The sequence below is a fragment of the Protopterus annectens genome, chromosome 1.part0, assembly GCF_019279795.1.
Source record: "Protopterus annectens isolate FY-2018-M chromosome 1.part0, PAN1.0, whole genome shotgun sequence".
NCBI lineage: Eukaryota > Metazoa > Chordata > Ceratodontiformes > Protopteridae > Protopterus > Protopterus annectens.
In genome coordinates this window covers 1017532454-1017559351 of record NC_056725.1, presented here as the reverse complement: position 1 = coordinate 1017559351, position 26898 = coordinate 1017532454, and the positions used below count along the sequence as shown (strand labels likewise).

The 26898-nt window shown below is 40.0% G+C and overlaps 1 protein-coding gene across 1 annotated transcript in view; it reads left to right on the top strand.

The window, feature by feature from the left end:
* NBAS (NBAS subunit of NRZ tethering complex) overlaps positions 1-26898 on the top strand; it is a 3380746-nt gene that overhangs the window by 2053631 nt on the left and 1300217 nt on the right. The window contains exon 39 of the mRNA XM_044064792.1: positions 21720-21796. Coding sequence (XP_043920727.1) covers positions 21720-21796 — 77 coding nt within the window. The remainder of the gene's footprint in view (positions 1-21719; positions 21797-26898) is intronic.

The window sequence follows — 26898 nt, the reverse complement described above, 5'->3', positions numbered from 1 at the left end:
TTCTAATTTTATTTTGTCTGTAAAGACTTGTCGATAGTATCAGTAAAAATCTCAAAAGCCTTCCTCAAAGGTATGTTTCTGCCAAGACCTCCCATTAGAGACCCAGCACCTCACTGAGACATTATTATTATGTTACAAGCTTTAATCCAGGCTCCTTTTGAACCAGCTTCTACTACTGCAGACTTAAAATTTATTACATGGAAAACAATTTTCCTTGCTGCAGTTAACATCAGCCAGATGGATCACAGAACTACAAGCCCTGTCCTTGAATCTCCCCTATCTATTTTTTCGCAAAGATAGAGTTTCCCTCAGAACTAACACACCGTTTATTTGTAAGATAGCATTCTAAACCAATTTAAACCAATCAGTAGACCTTCCTGTTTTTTCCCCCAAAGTAGTCAAATAAAAGAGAATATGCACTACATACATTAAATGCTCATACACAACTGTGATTCTATATTCACAGGACAAAAGATTTCAGAAAGGAGGATCCGTCATTTCCTTTGCCAAACTAAAACTGGGGAAGGCAGTTTCCAAATTAACCATATCCAGATGGATCTAAGATTGTATTTCCTTTGTGTATCATAAGAAAAATGTACCTTTACCACATAAACCAAATGCACATTCAATCAGAGCAATTTCTACTTCAACAGCCTTCAGCAACGGGTTATCCATTGATAACATCTGTGTCACAGCCAGATGGGCATTGGGCAGCAGTACACACCTTTGTGTTTCAATGTATGTTGGACACTCATTCCAAAGCACGCTCATCTTTTGGCTCAGCCATAGTCAAGAAAGTCCTTCCTTGATGCCACCCACATTTACAGCTTGGGATTCTGTCCCATACGTTTGAACAGATGGAAAATGAAAACGTTGGATATAAAAGTTATGTACTTACTGTAATGTTAAAAACATGATTTTTGTCTGCTTCAAATTCCTTCCCTCCTCCGCCATTTAAATTGTCACTTATGGTTTTGAGATGCTTGAGTGGATGTTACTCCCCATCTGTACACAGTCACACTAGACTGTAATTACATGTCAACTACTATATGAGATAACCAAGTTTATGACTTTCTATCTGAGAAGGTTTTTTTTTCTTGGGTAGTTTTTATCATATATTTCAGACTAGTAAGGGCAAACTTGATATGAGCATTTGAGGAACAGCTTAGGGAATTATGGGTAGGGGAGGAGTCAGAACTGTGGATCCAGTAGGCCTTGAGATCGGCACCATGGTCAGATCTCATCAGATCTGACAATGCATATGTTTGAAGAGGACGAAAATTAGACAACATGGAAATAAAGTTATGGTAGGTCCATAACTTTTGTATATTGGTGCTGCAACAAATTGGTCAACATTGCATATCTTTCCCAAGCACCAAAAACTTGATTTGATCTCTAGGCCCAGGGCTTATTTTGGAGCCTCCATCCTTAAAGGGTTCTTATCATGATACCTCCCAGGTGTTCCAGTAGCTGAGAATTCTGACCCAGCAGTCTGATCGGATAGATGGAATGTGAATGATATGAAAGTTACTTATTTACCATAATGATAGATCCTTTCATTCCAGTCTTACTCATACAACAACCCTCCCACCGTCTCCTGGCATTCTGCTATTGAGGATTCTGAGGGAAGCTGATCTAAGGAGGACAGATACATTGTGGAATGGAATGATTTGATGAAGGCTGGAGCATTAACCATACCGGTATGGATCAAAGACCCAGCAGTCATATTGAATGGACTGGAATGAAAGCACCTATCATTATGGTAAGTACATAACTTCCATTTATGTTAGATAGTAATGCATTGCCTTTCAGAATCAAAATGATGTTCTTCATGGTTCACTGTTGCAATCCTGACTTCCGGGATTTCTTGCAGTGTAACCCCTTGGCTGGTCCGACTACCAGAGTAAAAATCTCCTTCCTCTGTAGGCTGGCAGACGTCCAATCTGACATTAGTACACTTGGGTATATAGGGAGCGAGCTGATGCCATAATATCTGTCTTTTCTTGCCATCAGAGCCCAAAGGAGTATTTTAGTGGATTGGTCGGACAACACCAGAGGGAAGTCATGTGAAAGTTAAGTACCCCATTGGGGAACTCTGTTTTCTTCCTTTAACCCATGTCACATAAGGTTAACAATCGTCAGCTCTGTGGTAAGCAAATCCTACACTGAGTCTTCCATTCTCTGTGTGTCACCTGTCTAGACCCTGAGCACGATGTTCTTAATTCTTTTTTCTGCACCTACTTCAACTCTAGGACTAGCAGGAATAGGGCAGAGATTTTAGCTAGGCATCTTAGTCTCACGTTTAACTGCGGTGGTGGTGCTGCGGTAGCGTTGTCGCCTCACAGTAAGACATTGTCCTGTTCGATTCTCAGCTAGAGCGTCTTCTGTGTGGAGACATGCGTGAATGGGCGTACCTTCGTTGAAGGTTGTGCGTCAGGGCCAGCAACTTGGCACGTAAAAATCTACTGCCAATCATTAGCGGACCGGAGTTCTGCTGTGGCGACCCCTAACCGGGAAAAGCCGAAAGACACAACAACAACAATCTTAGTCTCCCATTTACTTTGCATCATCCAATTGCGTCCACTGGTCATTCTGAGGTTGAGCTCCCTAAGCATAGGAAGAATAAGGAAAAAAGACCCAAGCTTAGGGCCTTAGATGACGCTCGTTCTCCCTCTTTCAGTCCCCCAAAGCTCTTTATTGCTGAGGAAGGTGAGACTCTTTCACAGCCTCTTTCTGCGACTCAGGTGGTGGCGGTGCAGGCCTCTGTCGAGACCCATCCGGAGTCCAACATGCTGTCAGGGCCTTCATTTTCTACATAGGTCTTGGTTCTTACTTCATTGGTCGGGTTTGGGGTCACTCAGCAGCTCTCAGCTTCCAATGAGCAATCTTTTACCAGCGACGTTCCTTTGCAGCGTCAACCTGAATCCGGCTCATCCTTACAGAGAGACTGGTATCAGGATTGGAGACATACATAGGCCCAAGGCCACAGTTACCTCTAAGAAGAGTTCTACCTCAGGCCCTATGCCTAGGCCTACCAGTTCCCATGCACAGGGATATCTGCAAGACCATGAGTGTAGGATGCTGTCAGATACTTTTTTGTAATCTATCCATGTCATACTTAAATTCCTTCCCTTTTTACACTTCTCCATTATGGCTTTATTTAGCAGCAAATGATCCTTTGTTCCATATAACTTTCTTTTGCAACCCTTTTGTTTTGTTGCCATGATTGCATTTTCTTCTCAAGGATTATAAACTGTCTGCATCAGTTCCAGTATATAGTTTATGCATTGCGGTAAGGTAAGTTATTGGTCTGTAGTTTCTAGGATGGCTCGCAGTTTCATTCTTGAGGAGGAGTATCATTTTTATGTTGTTAACTAAGCTGGTACCTGTTCAGGATGTGTAAATGAGTAATTCTTCTCAGGGATAAGCCAGACGTAAGGTACAGCATCTGGGCCTGGGGTTTGGGAACCTTTCTTAATTTTGTTTCAATTTTTATGGCGGTAACTTCATCCCATTTCATATCCTATTTCTTTTAATTTTTGTATCCATTCAGCATCTTGGTCTTCATAAATATTTCTGCAAAATGTATGTGTATATTTCTTCTTTGTTTTGGTGGCTCTATTTCTTTTGCTTTATTTCCCAGTTCACTTTTTTGGGTCATCAGTGAATTGCGTATTTTGTACTTTTTCTTTGTATTTATCTATGCATCTTCTAAGTTTTACTGCCTGTACTGATATCTTTGGTTTATTATTTGCATTAGTTTATGATAGAGCATTAGTTGCAATAGTGTATGATAGATCCTCATCGTTTCTGATATTGTGCATTGCTTTTACCACGTCTGTGTTTCTAATATTTTTTGTTGATATTTTCCCTCTGGGTCTATATCACTTTATCAAAGATTCTATCCAGCAAATTACTATTTGTCGGACCTACTTAAGTGAAACATCATTTTGGCGAACGATCGTTTCAGCGAATTTTTTCACAGGGAAAGGAAGTAGTTGGCCATCATCGGGAATTTGCCTCTTTCCCCACTGTAGTTCGATCTCGGAGTTGGTATATTTAGTTAGGGGGGTGTGGGGCACAAAGCCCCCCACTTTGCTGAATTTTAAAATGTGTAGTGTTTGTTATGGTCAGCAGATGGCCGGCTAGATTTTTTTCCTCTGTGAAAAAATTCACTGAAATGGTCATTCGCTAAAATGACATTTTGCTTAAGTGGGTTTGATGAATAGTCATTCACTGAATAGACTGTTGAACAAACTGATATAAACCCATTAACCCATTCCCTCTTTTGTGTTCTTCTAACAGTGACATTTATTGTCTTAATTGCTTTACAGTTTCCTCTGTTCAATGCTTCCTTGATGGCATTTTATTTCTTTCCTTCCTTTCCCTTATTGCCTTGTTTTTTGTGGTAAGACTTTACCTGTTATTAATTTAGCTGCACAGTAATATGCTTTATTTACTTCTGTTATAACACATGAATTTCTGTTAATAGGAGTTATTACTGTGTTTATTAGTTTTATCAGACTTCTAACATTTGGGGTCTTACTTACTTTCTGTAATCCGTTTCTTTCATAAGCCTTAATATGTGTATCCATCTTTAGTAAGTCAATCAACTCTTACCTCAGATACCTTTCTTCTAAATCGAGAGGACATTATCTGCCCTTTATGTCCTGCAGGTGTTCTACATAAATTTCCAGAAAATCTTACTGTGATATCCTGTTCAGCTGCATCCTGCATCGTCTACTGCTCCTTCCCATGGAAACTCACTGGCCCATCACTCCACAACATTGCCTGCATCAGACTTGCCACTGTTTCTTGCTCCTTCCCTTGCTGAGAAACTGCAGCTGAACTTTTGTTCTGGTTTCCTCCTGAAGGCTCCAGAGCATCGTCTTGTGGCAAATCATTAGATGGTTTCTGTTTACCTGTTTCTCCATAGTTTGGGGACTCATTGTTCCATCTTGTGATAGTACCTGGATGGATTTTCTACACTAAATCCTTCACTTCGCAGGTATTCCAGAACTTCATTTTCAATTTATTTAACTTCTACCTTACTAATCCTCTGTTCTGTGTTCTCCCTTTGAGTTCTTATTTTTTGTATTGTGAAATGTTCCATATCTGAGTGCCTTTGCCTGTATTTCTTGTCATATATCTTTGGAGCTGTTTTTTTTTGTATTGCTTAGTTTGGCTTTCTCCTTTGTATAAATATTGCACCGTATTTTTTTCTTTTCTGTGTCTGTTTCATTTTTATGCCTTTCAAAAATATTTGGGTTCAGATCCTTATATTTTTGCACTTCCTCTTTCACTTCTTTTTCCAGGCTGCCCAAAGTTTCTTTGTATATGTAATGTTTTTCATGGACCTGGTTCATAAATGAACGCAAGTTTGTATTCGAAGCTTTTGACAGTTTTTCTTGAGCAAGTTTTTTTCTTTACTCTAATTTCTATATCTGTGTCTTTCAGTATATCTTCTGTCTGGATAACAATACATAATGTCTTCCTTATCCTCAATAGTCCACATTGTCATCTTTATGGCTCTTTTTTTTTTTGGCCTGTCATTTTTTTGTGGACTGCTGCGACCGTCTACAACGGGGGATGGTGGCATCATCCCCCTAAGCTTGGCTTAACCCCATTGTAGGAATGTTTATATCTTGAGGATTCTAGAATGCCATTTTTCTTGTCCTGGCACTAGTGCACACACTAGGATTGGGCACTTTTTTATCCAGTTATATTTTTTATTTTTTTAACCTACTTCTCTCTGTGATATACGCTGCATAAGATATAGTCTATATTTCAGTGTCTTCTTGATGGGATATTGTAAAAACTGGGTCTACCATGTGAAGTATTCAATTCCAGCAATACTACTCTCCTTTTCTTGATGATTACATCATCTCTCCATTTGGACTCCTCATCATCTCTCCATTCTTCATTGTGGCACACGTTTATAATTTCTCCAAATCTTTTGGCTTTCTAATACCATGACAGGAATGGACCCCATTCAAAGTACGATTAAAATTCATGAAATTAGTATTGTTTCAATCTTTGTTGTCAGCCAAAAGTGCTCTTTGCAGCACTAGCGGTGTGCCTGGTAATGACTCCTTCTGCAATTTGTATGGGGTTACATGCATTGGTAATATATCTAAATAAAATTGTAGGTTCTTTTTTATAAGACCCTTTGCTCCAACTACTATTGGAACTGTCTGGGTATCTTTCTTCCACATTGCTCTCGTTTTTGCCTGCAGATCCTAATATTTTATGACTTTGTGTCTCTCTGTATGTAAGACGCTGTAGTAACTGGGTGTAGCGATTTCAATGATCAATGCTACTTTTGTCTTCTTTTCTTGGACCACTGTATCCACGTTTCTAGAGTCTGTCTTTTGAACTGTTGGTAGTGGGTGATGCCATGTGATATAAACTTCATAATTTTCTATGATGCTTTGTGGCTCATGTTTCCAGTGTTTTTCAGCCACTTCAGTACCATAATGTTTACTCAGTCCGCGGTGCAACATTCTTGCCACATTGTTATGCCATTAGTATGTTAAAACCAGCAATGAAGTGCGCGACTGTTTCCCTTTCAGTTTTACAAAACCTACATTTGTCTGTTTCTCCCACATGTTCAATGGACTTTGTAAACCAGTGTGTATGTAGCCCACTATCATGGGCTGCCAATATTAACCTTTCATCTCTTGGTTTGAATTTGCCTCTCCTTAACCATTCCTGTGCTCTTTCCTGATCAACATGAGGTTCTTCCAGAAGTTTTCTATATTTGCAACTATATTTATGCTTTTTACACATTTCTTGCCTTCTCATCTGGTCCTTCACCTTATATTCTTTCTTTTGTTTTTGGCACATTCAGTTGCCTGATTTTTATCTACTTCTGGTTTGATTTCTATTCCTGCTTCACGCTGATATGCTTCTGCTAAATTAAGCAGAGAAGTCATCTTAGATTTATTCTCCTCATGTTTCCAAACTTTCACTACATTTGGGTCTTGTGAGGTCAGCAGATATGTGTGGAGTCCCACAATTGCAGATTTATACATGTAATCAATTTCAAGGAGGCCCATCCCTCCTTCAGAAGGGGGAATATATAATCTTGGTATACACTAATTTTTATAAATCATTTGGTGAGCATGAAGCATCCTTCTTGTTTTCCTATCTAATCTATCCAACACATTTGGGGCTAGCCAGTCACTCCAGAACCGCAAGTTAGGACAAGAAGAGCAAATTGGTTTATAGCTTGGATTTTGTTCCTAGATATCAACACCGTTTTCAGAATTAATGTAAGTCTTCTAAAGTATTACTTACCAAGTATTATTCACATTTGTTCATGTTTTATTCTTGATCCTTCATCAATTCCCAAATATTTATACACTCCCCCTTGCTCAAGTTCATTTGTATCACATTCTTGTCCCAAAGTGATGTTTTCCTGGTGCTGCAGTTTTCCTGCTTTAAAGGTTGCTTTTGCACACTTGTCAAGACCAAATGACATTCTTATATCATCTGAAAAAGTTTTGACAACCTGCAGCTGTGCTTTCAGTTCCACATCTGATGAGCTATACAGTTTTAAATCATTGACAAAGAGAAGATGAGAAGTCTTTACACTTCGTTGTTTTTAGGAGCCAAATTGTAGCCATAGCCTAAGTTGCTAAGTAAACAGCGTAATGGGTTGATGGCAAGGAAGAATAGCACTGGTGACTGAGAGTCACCCTGGAATATCCCCCTTTGAATTTTTATTCCTGGGATAATAATTTGTTCTTTATCATGGCTTAATTGCAAAGTGGTCTGCCACTGCTTCATGGTCACTGTAATGTAATCAATCAGTGTAGTGTGTATCTTATAAAATTTTCAGCACTCTTTTATCCATGAATGTGGGATACTATCAAATGTTTTTTATAGTCAATCCATGCCATACTTAAATTCTTTCCCTTTTTACAGTTCTCCAGTATGACTTTATTTACCAGCAAATGATCCTTTATTCCATATGACTTTCTTTTATTGCCCTTTTGTTCTACTGCTATAATCGAGTTTTCTTCTAAATGACTATAAACTCTGTCAGCATCAATTCCCATGTACAGTTTATACGTCATCAGAAGGCAAGTTTTTGGTATATAATTTTTAGGGTAGATTGCAGGTTCACTCTTAAGAAGGAGCATTGTTTTGCCCCTATGTTAGCCAGGTTGGTGTCTGTTCGGGGTGCGCATATAAATAGCTCTTACTCATGGCTGAATCCTCATGCAAAGAAGTTAATACTTTAAGCCAAAAGTTAGGTACTGCATCTGGGCCTGGGGTTTTCCAGTTAGAGGCTTTTCTCAACTTTGTTTCAATCTCTCTGGCTGTTATTTCATTCCATTTCATATCCTGCACCTTTTAACTTCTTATTCTTTATTTTACTTGTATCCATTTAGCATATTTGTTATGTTCCACATGATCTTCATAGATACTGCTCCAAAATGTATCTACTTCCTCTTTTCTGGGTGGTCTTTCAATTTATTTTACCTTATCTCCCAGTTCTCTATAAAACTTTTCTTTGGTCATCAATAAATTGCTTATTTTGTACTTTTCCTTTATAATTATCTTTGTATCTTCTATTTTTTTCTGCTTGTGCTAAAATTTTTAGTTTGTTATTTGTGATAGTGCATGATAAATCCTGGTCTGTTCTACTGCTGTGCATTGCTTTAATCACAGCTATCTTTCTTAGTATTTTTGTTGATCTGTTCCCTCTTCTATAGTCTTCCAAGAGTGACACTTCTTGTCTTAATTGCTTTATATTTTTCTCTATTTGATACTTCCATGATGGTATTCAATTTCTCCCATTCCTCTCCCTCACTATCCTGTGTTCTTGTGGTAGAACTTTATCAGTTATTAATTTAGCAGCACAGTAATATATCCTGTTTACTTCTGTTATATCGCATGGATCTCTATGGACAGTCCTCATTACTGCATTTAATTGTTTTATCAGACTTTGACCTTCTGCAGTCTATTTCTCTCATTGAATTTAATATAGCTATCCATGTCTATTAAATCAAGCAACTCTTTTCTTAGCTTATTTTCTTCCAAACTGAGGGCACATCCCTTGTTTTCCAGTTCCTGTGGGCATTCTATAGAAGGTTCTATAGCAACTTCCTGTGGCACCTTCTCTTCAGTTTCATCCTGTGCCATCCGTTGCTCTGTCATATGGGAACTCACTGGCCTATCACTCCTCAACATTGATTGTATCAGAGTTTCCACAGTTTCCTGTTCCTTTCCTTGCTGTCTAGCTTCAAGTGAATGTTTATACCGATTTCCTGTGGAAGGCTCCAAAATATCTTAATATGGCACCTGACCAACTGCTTCCTGTTCCTCTAGTTTTCCCCTTAATTTAGATATCCATTACTCTATCCTGTTGTGGTGCTTTCTGCATGTGATTTTCTACACTGAATCCTTCACTTGGCAGGTGCTCTATAACCTCGGTTTCCACTTCTTTAACTTCTCCATTACTAATCTCCTTTTCCTCTTTATCTTCTTATTTTTTGTATTGTAAAGTTTTCCATGTCCGGATTCCTTTGCCTGTATTTCTCTTCAAATATCTTTCGTCCTGCTCATTTTTATTGGTTAGTTTTGCTTTCTCCGTTGCATAAATATTACACCATATTAAATCTCTTTTTCTTTCCCATGTCCATATTTCCTCTTCAGATGTTTCCTGATCTTCCTGTTTTGCCTTACTTTGGGGACTCACTCCATTGTGCTGTGATATAACCTGTATTAGACCTTCTACACCAGATCCTTCATTTCACAAGCACTCCATAACTTCAACTTCTAGTTTTTTAACTTCTACTTTACTAATCTTCTTTTGTACATTCCATCTTTGTGATATTTTTTTTTATTGTAAAATTTTCCATATCCAGATGCCTTTGCCTGTATTTCTCTTCGAATATCTTTGGGGCTGTCTTCTTTATATTGATTAATTTGGCTTTCTCCTTTGCATAAATATTATACCATATCAAATCTGTCTTTCTTTCCCATGTCCATATTTCTTTTTTGTATTGTTCAAATATCTCTAGGTTTTGTTGTTTATATATTCACACTTCCTCAGATGCTTCTTTTTCCAAACAGATCAAAGTTTCTTGATCTATATACTGTTTTTCACAAATCTGTTTTATTAATGAGCACAAATTTTCATTTGAAGCTTCTGACAGTTTTTCTTGGGGAAGCATTTTTCTTTCCTCTAATTTCTCTCTTAATGATTTTGCATATCTTGTGTCTGGAAATTCTGGGCTTTTTGCATAATAGTAACAAAACATAATTTGTTTCTTGTCCTCAGTAGTCCAGTCTATTGTCTTTATGGCTCTTCTTTGGCCTATCAGTTTTTGTGATTTTTGTGGACTGCTACTTCCTTCTCCCCCTGGGCCTGGCCTGGCCCCGTTTTAGAAATGTTTCCGTATTTTGAGGATTCTACACTGTCATTTTTTCCAGTCCTGGCATCAATACACCTACCAGGATTGGGCATTTTTTTATCCTGGGTCTTGTGCACCCAGCTATCTCTTTTAATTTTAATTTTGACCTACTTCTGTCCATGATATATGCTATATAAATACAGTCTATATATCAGTGCCACCTTGGTGAGATTTTGTGAAAACAGGGCCCACCTCGTGAAGGTACACACCAAGACTTGAGGATGATATCAATTTCAAAATGGAAGCCTTAATATTGAACTGTATTTGGACTGCTGTGCTTTAAGCACTGCATCACTGTTTTTGCTGAACATGACATAAGTATCTGTTTTTGGTTGTAGGTTGACTTTTTATTAGTTATGCTACAGGCTGCAGTACATTCTATAGAGTGATAAATTCTGTGCAGTCCATTCTAGCCAACAATGCTTACATATGGAGCAAGTATTTTCTTTAACACAAAATGCATGGGAGGACCAATATAGCAGAATGCGTCATACCCTGATTTAATAAAAGCCAGACAGGAAGTCAAATTAAAATTTAATTAACTTGGGGGTGATTACTTGCAAAAGCCTCTTGTCCATTCAGCTAAGGCATAGTTAGCAACTCTTATTCATCACACATTATTCACAGTCTTGCTATTATACTTTGTCATCATATGTACAGTCTACCCTTCAGGACTAAACAAAATCCCCCACCCCCCCCAAAAAAAAAAAAAAACAGGGCATCCAGATTCATTTGATTTGTATGTTCTTGGGTTATGTGTAAAAAATTAATATGTTCAGTTAATTGTTCCATGACTGTTCTTCAATAAACATATCAAATAACAGCTTTCATCTCTCCTATTTCAGCGTAATTTAAGCAGCTTACTGTACTTTATCTCTTAAAAATCAAATGTTTTGTTTTTAACTCTCAATGTACATAGTAAAGAATAATGACTGATACACATTCACATGTCAAACTAGGTAAAGGCAGAGTAGGTCAGGCTTCCAAGAGCACCAGTTTGGTTGGGGGGGGGGTCATTAAAAACTCCAGAGCTAGCTTTATAGCCATTTCAAGTGGTAAAATAAAAAGGGGCTCATACATGAATACTAGACATATCTAAAAAAAATGCCAGATATTAGATGACTTTAAACTTAAAAAAAGTATTGAGAAAAGTGCGTGAAGACAAGGATGTGGAAGCCTGGCAGGAAGAGAGGGAAAGCATAGTCACTGATAATATAATATGTATCAGCTTCATTGGAGCAAAAAGTAGATCGAATTACTCAGAGCTCCTTAAAATCAGTTGAGCGCTGATGGATTGTATTGCCTCTAAAAACAAAAAGTGGCTAATATGAAAGAAACCATGCTACAAAATACAGAGAAAGATCAAAGGAAGAATGTATTCAGCAAAAGCTGACAAATGAGGAACTTTGCCAGAAAATAGTTAAGCTGGAAGATAGGTCAAGAAAGGACGACCTAAAATTAATTGCAGTACCGAAAATGCTGAAGGTAGAGACTGTAAAATCTTTATGGAAAATTGCATACATAATTAGACAGGAATTCCAATGCAGCTGCTGAACATTGAAAGAGACACAGAGTTAACTGTCACATATCTATACTATGGAAGCAGCCTAGACTAATTTTAATAAAGCTTCAGTCCTGTCAGCTTAAAGAAGAAATATTATCCAAACTGTGGAAAAAGAATTGAGTTTTGAAACTAGAAGACATTAGAATATCTGTGAACAATTTCTCATTAGTAACTAGGTCTAGAAAAAATGTTTTCATTCCCATTATGAGAAAATATAGAGAAATTAATATTTGGTTTCGACTTCTGTATCCTGCAAATGTTCATGTATTTTACCCCTTGGGAGTAAAAAACATAAGATGATCCTAATTAAGTATTTATAGACCTAAAGAAAAGAAATAAAGAATTTGATTGAACTGGCTATAGAAGCAACTCAGATTAAGACCAGAACTATCATCTCTCTATCAAGGGAACTGGAATGAATGCCAGTGTAATCTTTCCCAGTGTTTCAAAGAAAGCCACAAGGGAAAACTGGAGCCATCCATGACCACACTAAGAAAGTGAGGGATTTGATTAAACTCCACGTCATGGTCAGTGAAGAACCTGAAGTCGCTGAAGAGGATTAACAGTCCTTGTCAGGGATCTGTGCTGCATATGCAATAAAAGGGACCTAGACTGAAGTGTTCTTGGTAAGTACAAGAACATTAACTAGAGTAGTTGAAGTATTTTTATGTTCTCTTGCCCTCCCTCTTTTTTGTGCTTGAATATAATAAGAAAAGGAGAGACTTGACTGAGGTACGTACTTATGGCTATTGAAGACTAAAGCAGATTAAATATATTGTCCCAGTTGCCTAACTGTTCTGCAAGGACAAATAAGAGAGAATGTATGCTTGTCTTCTGCATGGGAGAGCATGCTGGCTTGTGAAAGGTTTTACTGGTCTTGCCTTTACAGTTTAATACCAAAGAATTACAGTGTTAGGGTGCAAGATACCACTTGTATATTGATCAGAGCAGTTGCCTTAGATCTCTGGCATAATGTTCCTTACACTGTGAACATATGGGCAACCTGTCACATATTCATAAACCAGAGCTGAGAATGAATAAAAATGCATTTTGACAGGGCTTCACCCCTGCATCTAGTACTTTTCACTGTTTGATTTCAGTGAACCATGGGAAAAGGTGAATATTAGATTCCCCTTTTCAGTTTCAGGCTTAACATTTGCATTAGTCATTATTAGATTTTTAGTAAGATTTCCCTCAAGCCTGAAGAAATAGATGTTCATCGTGTTTCACTGTTGCAGTCATGACTGTAGGGTTCTCCCCTGCCGGCAGGCAGCCCTCGGTCGGCCAGAATCCCAAAGTCTGGGTCCGGCGTCGGCTGTTCAGCCATGCTCCCTGACGTCAGAGCGCCAGGAGTACAAAGCTGACAGCCGATGCCATCTTCTCCAGTCTTTCTTGCCGTGTGGTGATAGCAGTTCATATTTGCCGGTCGGCGGACTCCTGACGAATTTTACTGATATACTCGGTCTGAAGAACTTTCTTCTCCACTCAAAGCTAAGTACCCCATTGGGGAAACTTTTTTCTTGCTCCACTCCGATGTCAGAAAAAGTTAATAATTGTATTTCTTGTGGGAAGCAAATACCTCATAAGGATTTTCATTCTTACTGTATTCCTTGCTTGGGCCCTGACCACGACGTAGCTAGTTGTCGGTTTTGTGCTAGATTCAATCAACGTGCAATTAAGCGAAGGTACGATTTTGCTTTTCATTACTTCGGTAGGCGCTTCAACTACAAAATGTCGTCAGATACGGTCCCGGCTACCGGAGTTCATAAACGTCGCAAGGATAAAGACAGGCCTCCGAGGTCCAAATCTGATGATATCGCACAAGCGGAGCCAGCTTCAGGTTCGGCCGTCGTCAGTGAGGCACTTTTGCAGCCCCTGTCATCGGCCATTTCAGAACCGATGGCCGAAACGGACTCTCATGAGGAGCCAACCAGGCCTTTAAATACTTCTGTTGCAGGACCTTTGGACAACGCTCCTTCGGATGGGTCCAGAGCCGCTGTGTAGGTACCGGCTTCCGAAGGGGTTTTCAGGCCTACTCAGCTACTAATAAAGGCAAAGCCAAAGACAAAGGCAAGGACTCCTTCAAAAGCAAAGACTTCTACACAGGCTTCTTCTGAACCGGCTCCCAAGTCACAGAAGCAGTTACTCAAGATGGCGGAGGATTTGATTACTATGATTAGAGGTTCTCATCCCCTTCCAGATAAAAGGCCAAGGCAGGATATTTCTTATGATTCATCTGATCAGGCTTCTGTTTCCTCAGTTTCTTCTTCTGATCAGGAATATTCTTTCCCTCCTTATGAGGATTCTGATGCTGAAGAATCCATTCCTTCAGCTTCTCCCCCTGAGGATTTCTCTTTTGGGGAAACTTTGCATGAAATGAGGGAACATTTCCACTGGGAAGGACAGGAGTATTCAGAATCCAAGAAAAGGCTGAGGGAATTTCTTCTTCTTCTTCCCCAACATAGACCCCTGGCTATCCCTCCTGTTTTGGATATTGTGGATGATGCCTTTTCGAAGGCTAACTTAACCCCTGACTCTTTTCCTCCTGCTCCTGTGAAACCTGATAGATATTACAGGGTTCCTGATTCCCATCAGTTTTTATACAAGAACCCTTCTGCTGACCCTGAAACCATTTCCCAGGGTCCTAAGGGAGCTAAGGCCGCTTTTGCCAAAAATCCTACTCCTACTGAAAAGGATTCTCGATCCTTAGAAAGATGGGGCAAAAAAGTGTACACTTCTGCTACTTTGTCCATTAGGGCTTTAAACTGTCAGTTTCATATGTTTAAATACCAGCAATTTCTATTGTCTGTCTTAAAACAAAAGCTTACTTCCATTTCTGCCTGTGCAGAGGATAAAGAATTACATGATTTATTGCATGCCACTGAACAGGTTGGGAAGCATGGTTTACACTGTGGATTTGATGCCTTGGAGGCTTCTTGTAGGGCTGCGGCCTCTGGCACAGTGATTAGGAGGCATGCATGGCTAAAGGAACAAAATTTACCTGAACAGGTAAAGGCAAAATTATTGGATGCTCCTGTTCAGCCTAATGTGTTGTTTGGATCAAAAGCTGAAGAGGTGATTAAAAAGATGGAGGATAAGGCAAAATCAATGCAAACAGTTAAAGATTTCTTACAAGTACAGCCTCCTAGATTTAGCAGGAATTGGCCATCGAAAAACTGGTCCTTTCCCTCTTCTGACAGGCCTCAGAGGGGTAGGTATAGACGTTCCAGAGGGAGGCCTCAATCACAAGCTGCTTATAGACCAAGACATTGGACTGCTTCCACCCCTAGGGGAGGAGAGGACAGATCACAATCTCAAAGGAAACACACTCAATGACTCCCTCTGTGGGGCTACAGGAATTTCTTACCTGGAAGCCCCTCTCGGAGGAAAACTCTCTCTTTTTTATCAAAATTGGACTCAAATAACCCAAGACAAATGGGTTTTGGATGTGGTTTTAAGAGGTTACAAATTCCATTTTCATACCCTGCCAAGGCCAAGTGGATGGCCAGACCTTCCAAAACATCAATGGATGGAGGCCTTAAACCAGGTGGAAGCTCTTTTGGCTATGAATGCCATAGAACTGGTTCTTCTTTCAGAGAGGGGAAAAGGGTTTTATTCAAGGCTCTTTCTAGTCCCAAGGAAACAAAACTCATGGAGACCCATTCTGGATCTGTCGGTCTTGAACACCTTTCTAGAGATTCCAAAATTCAAGATGCTTACTCTACAGCAGCTACTTCCAGTGCTGTCCAAAAATGCATGGATGGTAACTTTGGATTTAAAGGAGGCATATTTACACATTCCCATCAGGCAGGATCGCAGAAAATACCTCAGGTTCATAGCCGGCTCGAGGCACTTTCAATTCTCTGCTCTGCCCTTTGGATTATCTACTGCGCCCAGGGTCTTCACCAAATGCCTGGCTCCAGTAGTAGCTTACTGCAGACTCAAGGGAATTCAAATTTACCCTTATCTGGATGATTGTCTAATTCAGGCAGACAGCAAGGATGTCTTACTCCAGCATCTAGAATTTGTACAGAACCTCCTCAAGTTCCTGGGATTCTCTGTAAACATAAAAAAGTCCAATTTGACACCATCACAACAGATTACTTTTCTGGGTGCTCTTCTAAACACCACAACCCAGATGGCATTTCTGACATCCGAAAAACAATTACAGCTGGCTTCAACTTTCAAAACCTTGGCACCTTTAACTCAGCTATCTGCAAGGAAATTCCTGCAGGCTTTGGGTTACATGGCCTCCTGCATCCTTCTCGTACCATATGCAAGACTACACATGAGGAAAATACAGTGGTACCTAAAAAGTGTATGGTCTCAGCATTGCCACAGTTTAGACATACTGATCTCCGTTCTTCCTTGCCTTCAAAAGGAATTTCTTTGGTGGTCCAGGGCATGTGCTCTAAACAAAGGGAAACCCTTCCGTCTGCCTCCTGCCACTCAGATTCTAACCACGGACACCTCGGATTATGCTTGGGGAGCCCATTTTCGGGGCAACTGTCTGCAGGGCCTTTGGACAAAGGATCAGAAGCACCTGCATATCAATTTAAAGGAAATGTTAGCCGTTCAGAAAGCTCTAATGGCCTTCAGGAATCTTTTACAACCAGGACAACTACTAATACGGACAGACAACACCACAGTTATGTGGTACATAAACAAGCAAGGGGGATCTCATTCCTACCCCCTTTGCAGACTAGCCATGGATCTATGGAACACAGCTCTAGCTTGCAATCTGGATCTTCAAGCTCAGTTTCTGCCAGGGAAACAAAACTTCCTGGCAGACAGTCTGAGCAGAAATCTTTCGGATCCACACGAGTGGATGCTGGACACCAAAATATTCAGGATGATAACAGCAGTCTGGGGATGTCCTCACATAGACCTCTTTGCATCCCATCTCAATCATCAACTACAGAATTTTTGCACCAGGACTTTCCACAGAGAAGCTTGGAAAGTGGATGCCCTGTCATTCAGTTGGAGGAACCTCTCGGGATATGCCTTTCCGCCTCTTCCTCTTCTTACACAGGTCTTATTGAAGATAAAACAGGACAAGCCCAAGATGATAATCTTGCTGGCTCCAAACTAGCCTCGGCAATTTTGGTATCCTACTCTAAAAAACCTATGTCTGGAGCCCCCTTGGGTTTTACCTCAGTCTCCGAACCTTCTGTCCCAACATCAGGGTCAGGTTCTACACTCTCATGTCAGAACTCTCAGCCTGGTAGCCTGGTTAATCCAGGGCCTTTGATTTCTTCTTTCCTACCCAAGCAGGTTATGGATGTCATTTTAGAAGCCAGACGTCCTAGCACTAGAAAATCTTATGCAGGAAAATGGAAAAGATTTTGTTACTGGATGCAGGCTCAGGATTCTCATCCTCTTCTTCCTAACATTACCTTAATTTTACTTTACTTGACTGATCTCCTACATAAGGGTCTCTCTTTCTCTTCCATTAAGATTCATGCCTCTGCTATTTCTGCTCATTACAATACAGACCCTCCCATCTTTTCCCACCAGCTCATGAGACAGTTTCTCAGAGGAGTTAAGAACTTAAGACCTCCTAGATCTCCTCCCATTCCTGCTTGGGATCTCAACTATGTTCTGGAAAAACTAACCTTGCCTCCTTTTGAGCCTGCTGCCTCTTCTGACATCAAGTTTTCATCTTGGAAAACAGCAATCTTGTTAGCCCTAACCTCTGCCAGGAGAGTTTCAGAGTTACAAGCTCTTATGGCTGTGGAACCTTATATTATTTTTCATCAAGACAGAGTATCTTTGAGGACTAATCCTACCTTCATGGCTAAGGTGGTTTCCAAAGTGGCTTTAAATGAAACTATCCACTTGCCAACCTTTTTCCCCACTCCTCAAAATAAAGGGGAAAGGATCTTACATTCCTTGGATGTACACAGACAACTACGTTTTTACCTGGACAGAACCAAGGACATCAGAAAATCAGAACAATTGTTTGTTTCTTATGCTTCAAGTTCCCAAGGTAAAGCCATTTCAAAACAGACCATTTCTAAATGGATTGCTCATGGAATCAGATTTTGTTATTCACACCATGGAAAGCAAATCCCAGGGAGTATACGGACTCATTCCACCAGAGCTGCTGCCACTTCTGCGGCCTTCCTCAGGGGAGTTCCTACCAAAGACATTTTGGAAGCTGCAACTTAGAGTTCAGTGCATACTTTTTCAAAGCACTACAATCTACCTCTCTACTCTAAGTCTAGGGCAGGCTTTGCCTCTGCAGTCTTGCAGGGCCTTTTAGCCGCCCCTTCTTCTTTATGACCACCTCCCTTTCCTTCAGCTTTGGGATTCTACCCTACAGTCATGACTGCAACAGTGAAACACGATGAACATAGTACAGTTGTGTACACCTACCATAAATGTAGATGTTCGAGTGTCTTCACTGTTGCAGTCTGGGTTTCCCTCCCTTCTGTCCCCTCTTATTTTTACTTCTTCTGAGGTGTATTTGCAAATGTTTTGGGACCTTTTTCATTTTGGGACTCCTGACATCTGGGGCAAGAAAAACTGGAGAAGATGGCTTCGGCTGTCAGCTTTGTACTCCTGGCGCTCTGATGTCAGGGAGCATGGCTGAACAGCCGACGCCGGACCCAGACTTTGGGATTCTGGCTGACCAAGGGCTGCCTGCCGGCAGGGGAGAACCCTACAGTCATGACTGCAACAGTGAAGACACTCGAACATCTACATTTATGGTAGGTGTACACAACTGTACTTTCTCTTTATTGTTCTCACTAGATAGCTTGAGACTTTTCTGTGCAACTCTGTGGTTTCTCTTTTGTTAGCTAGTGGAGCAAAGATGTTAGGTCCTGAAGATGCTTATTACATGATGGATGTCTAGTACCATTTCCTTGTTTATTTATTTATTCTTTTGCTAACAGGGTAAGGTTGAAATGGTAAAGACTAACCTATTTTGACAGTCTGGTAATATCACTTCTTTTTTTTTTCAGTCCCTAGGCTGGTGTGCAAATTGCAGAAAGTTGGTCTTTGTTACAGTACAAGATGTTTCGAAGTCCAGCCCTGGACTTCTGTCAGCAAAAAAAAAAAAAAAGAAAAGTTTGTGTGTGTGTATATATATATATATATATATATATATATATATATATATATATATATATATATATATATGGGATCCGGACACATGCTCGACTAGCATATGTCCGAATCACAAAACATCGAATACACATACACCAAAGCACTTAACATCGAAAAGCACTTCCATGTATGTGTGCCTGTTTCGTAGATCGGACTACAGTGCGGGTAAGGGAAAATTCCCTTTTCCCCACTGTAGTGCAATCTCAGAGTGAGAATATTAAAGTGGGGGGTGCAGGGGGCAAAGCCCCCCTGCAGAAACGTAGATTTTTTTTTGAACTACACATACACGGAAGCGCTTTTCGATGTTAAGCACTTTCGTGTATGTGTGTTCGATGTTTTGTGATTCTGACATATGCTAGTTGAGCATGTGTCCTAGACCCATAGAATCATTTGCAGTGGCATCTCACTGTCTAATTGCCGTTGACAGCATTCTTGATATTGCAGGTGTTCACATTTGTAAATGACAAGCTAGCAGTAGTGACTGTGCGAAATGCCAATCCTTCAGACATCTACTAATCTGCAAGATATTAGTCAACCTTACAGTTTTATTGCTAGATGTTATTGACTGGCAGTAAATTACTTTATTGGCTGAGGCTGTGCAATGGAGCAAGGTAAACAAATCCCATCTTCTCTCTACATTTAAGCTCCTTGCACAAGTAGCTAAATGGTACAAACTTTTAAGCTAAATCACACATGGAACATGGGGGGGGGGGGGGGGGGTCTGGTGTTTAATGAATGAAATATCTGGGATTTTAGATTTTGGGAATGAGTTTCATGATGAGAAGCATAGCCACAGATTAGGATCCACGAAATGCTTTTTAAATGGATCTTTGGCCTTGCATTGCTGAAGGTGCTGAATTAACAATGAAGTTAATGATGTTGGAATTAAATCCTCCCACCTGCTGGACGCATTGATTTCATGTTGTGAGTAGATATTCTCATTTTTCACTGGTGTTCTTTTATGGTCATTTGGTACTCTAAGTGGGCTTAGTTTGGAATGAATGGTAGGTAGTCCTGTTACATACATCCACTGGCAAGTGATTCCAGTTAGATGCACCTTTATTGGAGCATATGTTTTACCTGTCCACTTTTCACAGTTGTGTCATTCATCTGCTCTTACTGGTCTACTTTACAGTTAGTTCTGTTGTTAGAATGTCATTGAATATTTTTGTACGTATACTGTATTTCGTAAGGAGAGAGCATTCAGGTATTTTCAGGCAAAATGAACACATTGGAAAACTGCATATTTTGTTTTGTTTGAAAGAAACACTATCATGAAGACATATACAACACATACATATAGAATGCTTATTTATATATCTTTATACAACATACAGATGCCATTCCTCGGTGAGACAGAAAATCTGCAGTAGTTACATGGCTTCTTTAACAACAGCTAGTAGGCAAAAATGGTTAGAAGAATATCAAAACAATTTTTAAAAAGCATGTATTTGTTGTCAGATATGTGCAAACCAGAGTGAACTAACTCTTGAAGTTTGCAAAAGTGGTATCAACAATATTTAAATGGGCAATATTTGTTCTTATCAGAGCATAATAAAACACTTTTGACAAACAAGAGAGTTATGTACCAGTTTCACAAGCTGAAGATTGTGGGAAAACATTCAGAATAATACAGACCCAGACAAAGAGGCAGTTTAGATCATTTAACGTACGAGTGACTTTTCATTTGTGCATTAGAAGAGAACAAAGTTAAGGACAGTAATATTAAATAAGTGTAAGGTGGGTGAGCAGAGAGGACAGCATTATGACTGTTTAAATGCCCTTTTGGCAGAGAACTTGTCAGATATGCTTAAAATTTGTGATTACTAAGTGGGTTGGCTGTATTATATTAGTCACAGAAGTGTGGGCAAAAGTTAAGGTAATTTGGAGACTAGATGTTAATGAAGCATGTTTCTTATTTTCTTTTAGCTTGGCAATTATTCTTTTAGCCTTGCATATTCTGTGAGGCATTAAAGTCAAAAATGTTTCAAAGTTCTTCAAAATGTGCCAAAGGCCCTCTAAAGTGCAACTTTAATTGCTGAAGGCAGCATTATGAGTGAGTAATGCCGGGTGCTCTCAGCAGTTTTCAGGAATGAAGTGAACAATGCGATTCTCTCTGTTTTATCTCTTAATCTAATGGCTCGTGTCAGGCCTTAAATTAGTATGAGTATGTGTTTCATGGACTTCTTTTGAATAGCTCTTGTCTTTCGCATTTGCAATTTAAATTTTGGCTAGAGTATGAAAGCAGATGGAATACTGCAGGTATGTGCAAGGCCTACAGGAAAGAAACAGCTGTACGGGCACACAACTAGGACGTGAATATTAAGCTTTGGGCATAATTTATGTTGATGTTTTTTGCCCTTCATTGGAAATGGTTGTTTCATTTTTCTAAGAAAAAAAAAGATCAAAGTTTTTTTTTTTTTTCAAAGATTGAAACAATTCTGCGCCTAGTAAACAGTAATTGAAATTCTCTGCCAAGATTAAAAATGTTTCAGCATTACTTTGATTTTTCAAGCGGTAAATTAGCGTACTAGCACACACACAGACAATTATTGCAAACTGCAGATGTCAGCGAAGCCTCATCACCGTAATCAATTTTTTTGTTTGTTTTCCAGTTCTTCTTCAGTTGGCTAATGATGCTCTTCCCACTGATATGACCTTGGCTGTCGCTTACCTTCTTGCTTTGCCACAGGTAAATCTTTATTGTACTCTGCCAGAAGTTTGCTTCATTTATTGTGACTTGACACAGAAAATTTGAAACTAGTAGTGCATTAAAATAGAAAGCAGTAATATTGACTTTCAAATATAACTTTCAAACCTGACCAGTATGTTAACTGTGCTTTCATTACTTCAGGTTTTCTTTGAAAATCTCTACAATCTTTGAACCTAAGAAAGAATTTTCACATACTTTGATCCGTTCATTTCTGCTTGCATTTATTTGTTTAAAAATTCCGTCACCCTCATCTGCTACCTCTAAGTCACTGTGATTCTGTCCCCTTAACCCACTTAAGTTGCTTTGATTGTGTGGTCCTTGCTGGTTATTACTGCATATGGCAGGGCTAAAATTCCTGTGCAACACAATGATAGTCATCTAAGGATGGAGGGATATTATTTGAAAAGAAAGGAAGTATCTTCTCTTTGCTAATCAGTCTGGGTCAGAGTGTGTGTTATAGCCATTGGGTTCCTGTAGAAGAAAGGGTTTCACCCCCTTGCCTCCAAAGCATTTGAATGGTTTATCTGTACCTCATAGCCACCTGATAAAGACTGGTGAATTCTTTCATGGCAGCATTTCTAGTTTTACTGCATAAGTGTGTGAGCAGTGTGAACTCTTTTATTGTCATTTTTCTATTCCCGTCATCATTTCATTTCATGCAGTAATAGGTGGAACCCTCCAGAACTTTTTTATTACCGAACAACACTGAGATGCCACTAGTTTCCATATACCCAAGACATTTAACACTAATTTAATCACATAATTTAATCTACTTTCTGTGCTTCTCCCTCTCATTACCCCAAGAGGGACTTTGTAGACCATTTGCATAGGTCTGTAGTTGACCATATGTTAAGAAAAAAGTGGTGAAATTACTCCTGTAGTGACAAAACTGACTGCACAAAAGATTTAAAAAAAATGATTTTGGCTTGAAAGAAAATATTGTACATATGAAGCAGGACAAGTATTGAATTTGTACGAGTACATAAAGAAAGACTGTGCAGGATATGATTCAAACAAGTGTCATACCTCGTTCTGTTTGAGTAATATTGATGAAACTGCACATTATATAGTAGGAAAAGTTATCTATTTAAGCATTGTTAATACTGGGGGGAAAAGGATGGCTGGTTTGAATCCCAAAGGAAGCCACTACCTAAATGTAGAGCAACAGCCTTTGTGCATATATGTCTTTCACTGTGGTTTCCATAGCTTACAGAAAGTACTATAGGTTGAACAAAAGATAAAAAGTTGTTTGTTAAAAATTCTAAGCTCTGATTTCAGCCTGAAAATAAGACAGTCTGTAGTATGTATTGCTGAACACTTTGGGGGTGAGTCATAGCAGCCCAAATGCACTAAGTAAGAGAGTGTAATACATATGTATGTATTGTAACATTAAAAAAACGAGAGAGAGTTTTAACTGCAGGTGTGAGTACATTTTAATACATGGAGGTGAATTCCTCATGTTAAACAACTTGAAGGTACTGAAGAAGGCTATTTTCATGCCAAGAAATTCTGCTGTGTTGCTATTTGACATAAACCATCTTGGAAACTCTAGTTTCTCTGGTTATTATTGACCTCTCATTGCACATTAACAATAGAGGACAGATTGGCTGGTACAGGGGACAGATAGCCCAAAGGACGGTGCAGACCTCACTGGATAAATGAATATAATGATCTGATGTTATCATTCTTATTCATTCCTCAGTTGATGGATCTCAGATCCAACTCAGATCTGACTCGACCATTTCTTCCAGATCCTCAGATCCGGACTCACGAGTTCTTCCCTTTATGCGTAATGCCTTCCTGACCTAACATCCTTCAGATTCTCTTTTGCTGCCACTTAGCTACAGACAATGGAGCCCCTCGCTGTCAAGCTTTTGAGTGAATGCATAACTGAAATAATGACTTTTGCTTAAATTTTTCTATCAATATTAGTCCTTCTGATTCCTTTCTCGCACCTACCTTACTTGTTCAGTGTTTTTCCCCTGCTGTGTTTTTCTGTGTACTTGGTATCAATTTCTCAGTACTTTGCTTTAGTATCGTTGCTGGTACTTTGCTATTTCAATTTTTTTCTTCTGTTTCCTTTGTAGGGTATTTCTTAGCTACCATTGTTGGTAGCTTACTTTTTCTGTCTTTATTTTTTTTTTTCTTTTAAATAAGTAGTTTTTGTTGATTATTGTCTTTTTGTAGCTTTGCTATTAGTTAGGCCAGTATGGCAGATAAACCTATCAGCTTCAAAAAATGCATCACATGTAGACATAAAATGCCATACTTGGATGCCCACAGGGAATGCATATATTGTTTAGGAGCTTTACATTTAGATGCAGACTAGTCTGTATGCGCTGGTTTCAATTCCATGGCTCTCACTGACAGCAGAAACAAGCTTGTATTGAAGGGCCTTCTCCCTTCCACTTCCTCCTCTTCTTCTGCTTCAGCTGAGGCTCTAGCCCCCTCAAAGAAAACTGACAAGGGGAAGCCCAACTCAGGTCCCAAAGATAATGACTGTCATGAGAAGTCTCCAGATCCCATGAATTCTTCATCTCCTTCCTTGAAGCCTGCTGCAAAAATATCACAAAAAAAGTTGCATCTGACCACTTTGGATCCCTCTGCTTCAAAATCCGAATCACCTCGGATCTGGTCACCTCTTCCTGGATCCGGTAACTATTAGCTCCCTTCACCATTCTTAGAGGAACCCACCCCCCCCAAACATAATAGACTTCCTTCCTTGACCTCTTCTCTCAGGTCTTCCAGGAGTTTATTCAAGGTTAATGTGGATATGATTGATGAAATTCCTCAGAGCTCAGATCCAGAAGGGGATACTCCTAGCTTCATCTCCTTTTGGATGTGTGAGCCTACCTCTGACTACTCCCCTTTGGTATCATCTTCTTCTGTCCTACTCTTTTTGAGCCATCAATTCTGAGACACCTGGGAGTGTTCTCATCAGATTCTAAGATAGTCTGTTTTTCAGCTGCAGTTACTTACCTGAGTCTGGCTCTGAGCATTTTGAAGCCAGAGGATTCTCAAAGCCAAAGCGTCAACATCAGAGTCAGTGAACTAGAGTCAAGTCCAAAGCTGTCAGAGTCATCCCTTCCCCTTGGGGCTTCAGCACTGGACAGCTCATCAGACTCCATTCTTGGGCAGAGTGCCTCAGGGTTATAGGAGACAGTGGTTCAGGAAATATCAACTCTTTTACCATCAACTTTGGTTTCCTCCAAGCATTCTGCCTTTGAGGTTGTGGAGAGGGCCTTCTCGTTACCTTGAGAAAGTACATCTCTAGCCTTGTTCTTCCATTCCACTAGGACAAGCCAGCCCATTCAAGACTCCAGTCAGTCCCTCAGGACTCCCCCTTCTTTTCTGATACCTCAGTAGCCTAACTGCTGATGAGGTCCCTTGGAAGAGAACATGTAAAAGGTGACACCTAGATTCTCTCACTGAGAACACTGATTTTGATGAAGTGGAATGGTCCCCCAGATCTCCACCTGAAGATATTTCATTTGGAGACATTCTAGAGCTGTTAAAACAGGTAGGTGGTTGGTCTTCCGATACCCCTTCCTGAGAGTAGTCAGTGTTCCTTGAGGCTTTTAGGTCTTGCCCGGCTAGTGAACTTATAAATCTCATTTCTTGCATGGAAGGAACTGGATACTGTGGAGCCCATCTCTAAATACCCATACAAAATTTTAGCCCCTCCCAAGAACAGGACACAGTAGAGCAAGGGTGTCCCAGTTGATGCCATGGATTTGGCAGTGGCCACCATAAAAGAGCTTGTGGAGAGCAGATCTCTTTTGTCCGTCCCCCTATCAGGGAGTCCAGGGCCTTGGACAGATTCGCTAAGTGCGAGTATACTTCAGTGACCGTTGCTGCATGGTTGTTGGATTACTTGGCACATTTTACAGGATTATAAAGAGATTTGACTAGAGGGCTCTCCAGATCTCTTTCTGGGTCCATATTTGCCAAATACCAAAATTGAGTCTCCTCATAGCTGACCACCCTTCAATCACTACCTAATGCGTTCATGGGGCTGAGCTGCCATGCAGCAGAAGGTACCTCACAGGCTGCGGGTTTAGGTATAGCCATTAGGAGAAATGCCTGGATGAGACTGTGATTTTCCAATGTTCTTTTAAGTCTTCATTCATCAGTGTTTCCTTTGATGGATCTTCCTTATTTGGCCCTAAAGTGAAAGATATGCTCATCAGATGTGAGCAAGAAGGAAAGACCTTGTCTGCTGTATGGCTTTGTTTTTCTACCCCTCAAAGACCCCTTTCCTGGAATCAGCAAAGAGGTAGGAAAATGTAGTTCAATAAATCCCAGGGTCCTTTCGAAAACTCATGAGGAGCTAGTTCCCTAGATGCAGAGGGAGATCTCAATTGGAAGATGCTGCCCCCTTGGCAGAGATAACTCTCAGAACCAGGGTTTTGAATCTTTCTTGGACAAAACCTACCAATGCTTCTGAAAAGGTGCCCAACTGCTGCCCTCTGGATGTAGTCAGGGGTCACTTGTCTCTGCACCAAAGAGCCTGGCTATCCATAAGAAAAGATTCCTGAGTGCAGAGAATTATATTCAGAAGTTATATCATACCATTTTTCCAACCCCCCTGGAAGAATGAAAAGAATCTCCAATGTTTCAGCCAGTCAAAATTAAGCAGCAGCATTAGAAGTGGAAAAGCTGCTAGGAAAAAAAAAGTGTCATTCAGAAGGTTCCCCCTGACCAGAAAGGATCCGGGACCTATTCAAGATTCTTCTTAGTGCCAAAGAAGACAGGAGACTTGAGACCCATTCTGGATCTCAACAAACTCAACCAGTTTGTGCAATATTCAGGGTTATGGATAGTTACACTTCAGTCCATTCTGCCCTTCTACAAAAAGATGATTAGATGTGCTTGATAGATCTTCAGGATGTGTACTATCACATCAAAATGAACAGGCAGCCCAGAAGATATTTGCGCTTCTGGCTGGGAGCTAGTCATTTCCGAATCTGTGCATTGCTAATTCGTCTCACCACAGGCACCAGGGTGTTGATGGTGGTAGCAGCTCACTTTAGACTGCTGGAATTCTAATGTTTCCATACCTAGTGCGATGTTGCCAGCCC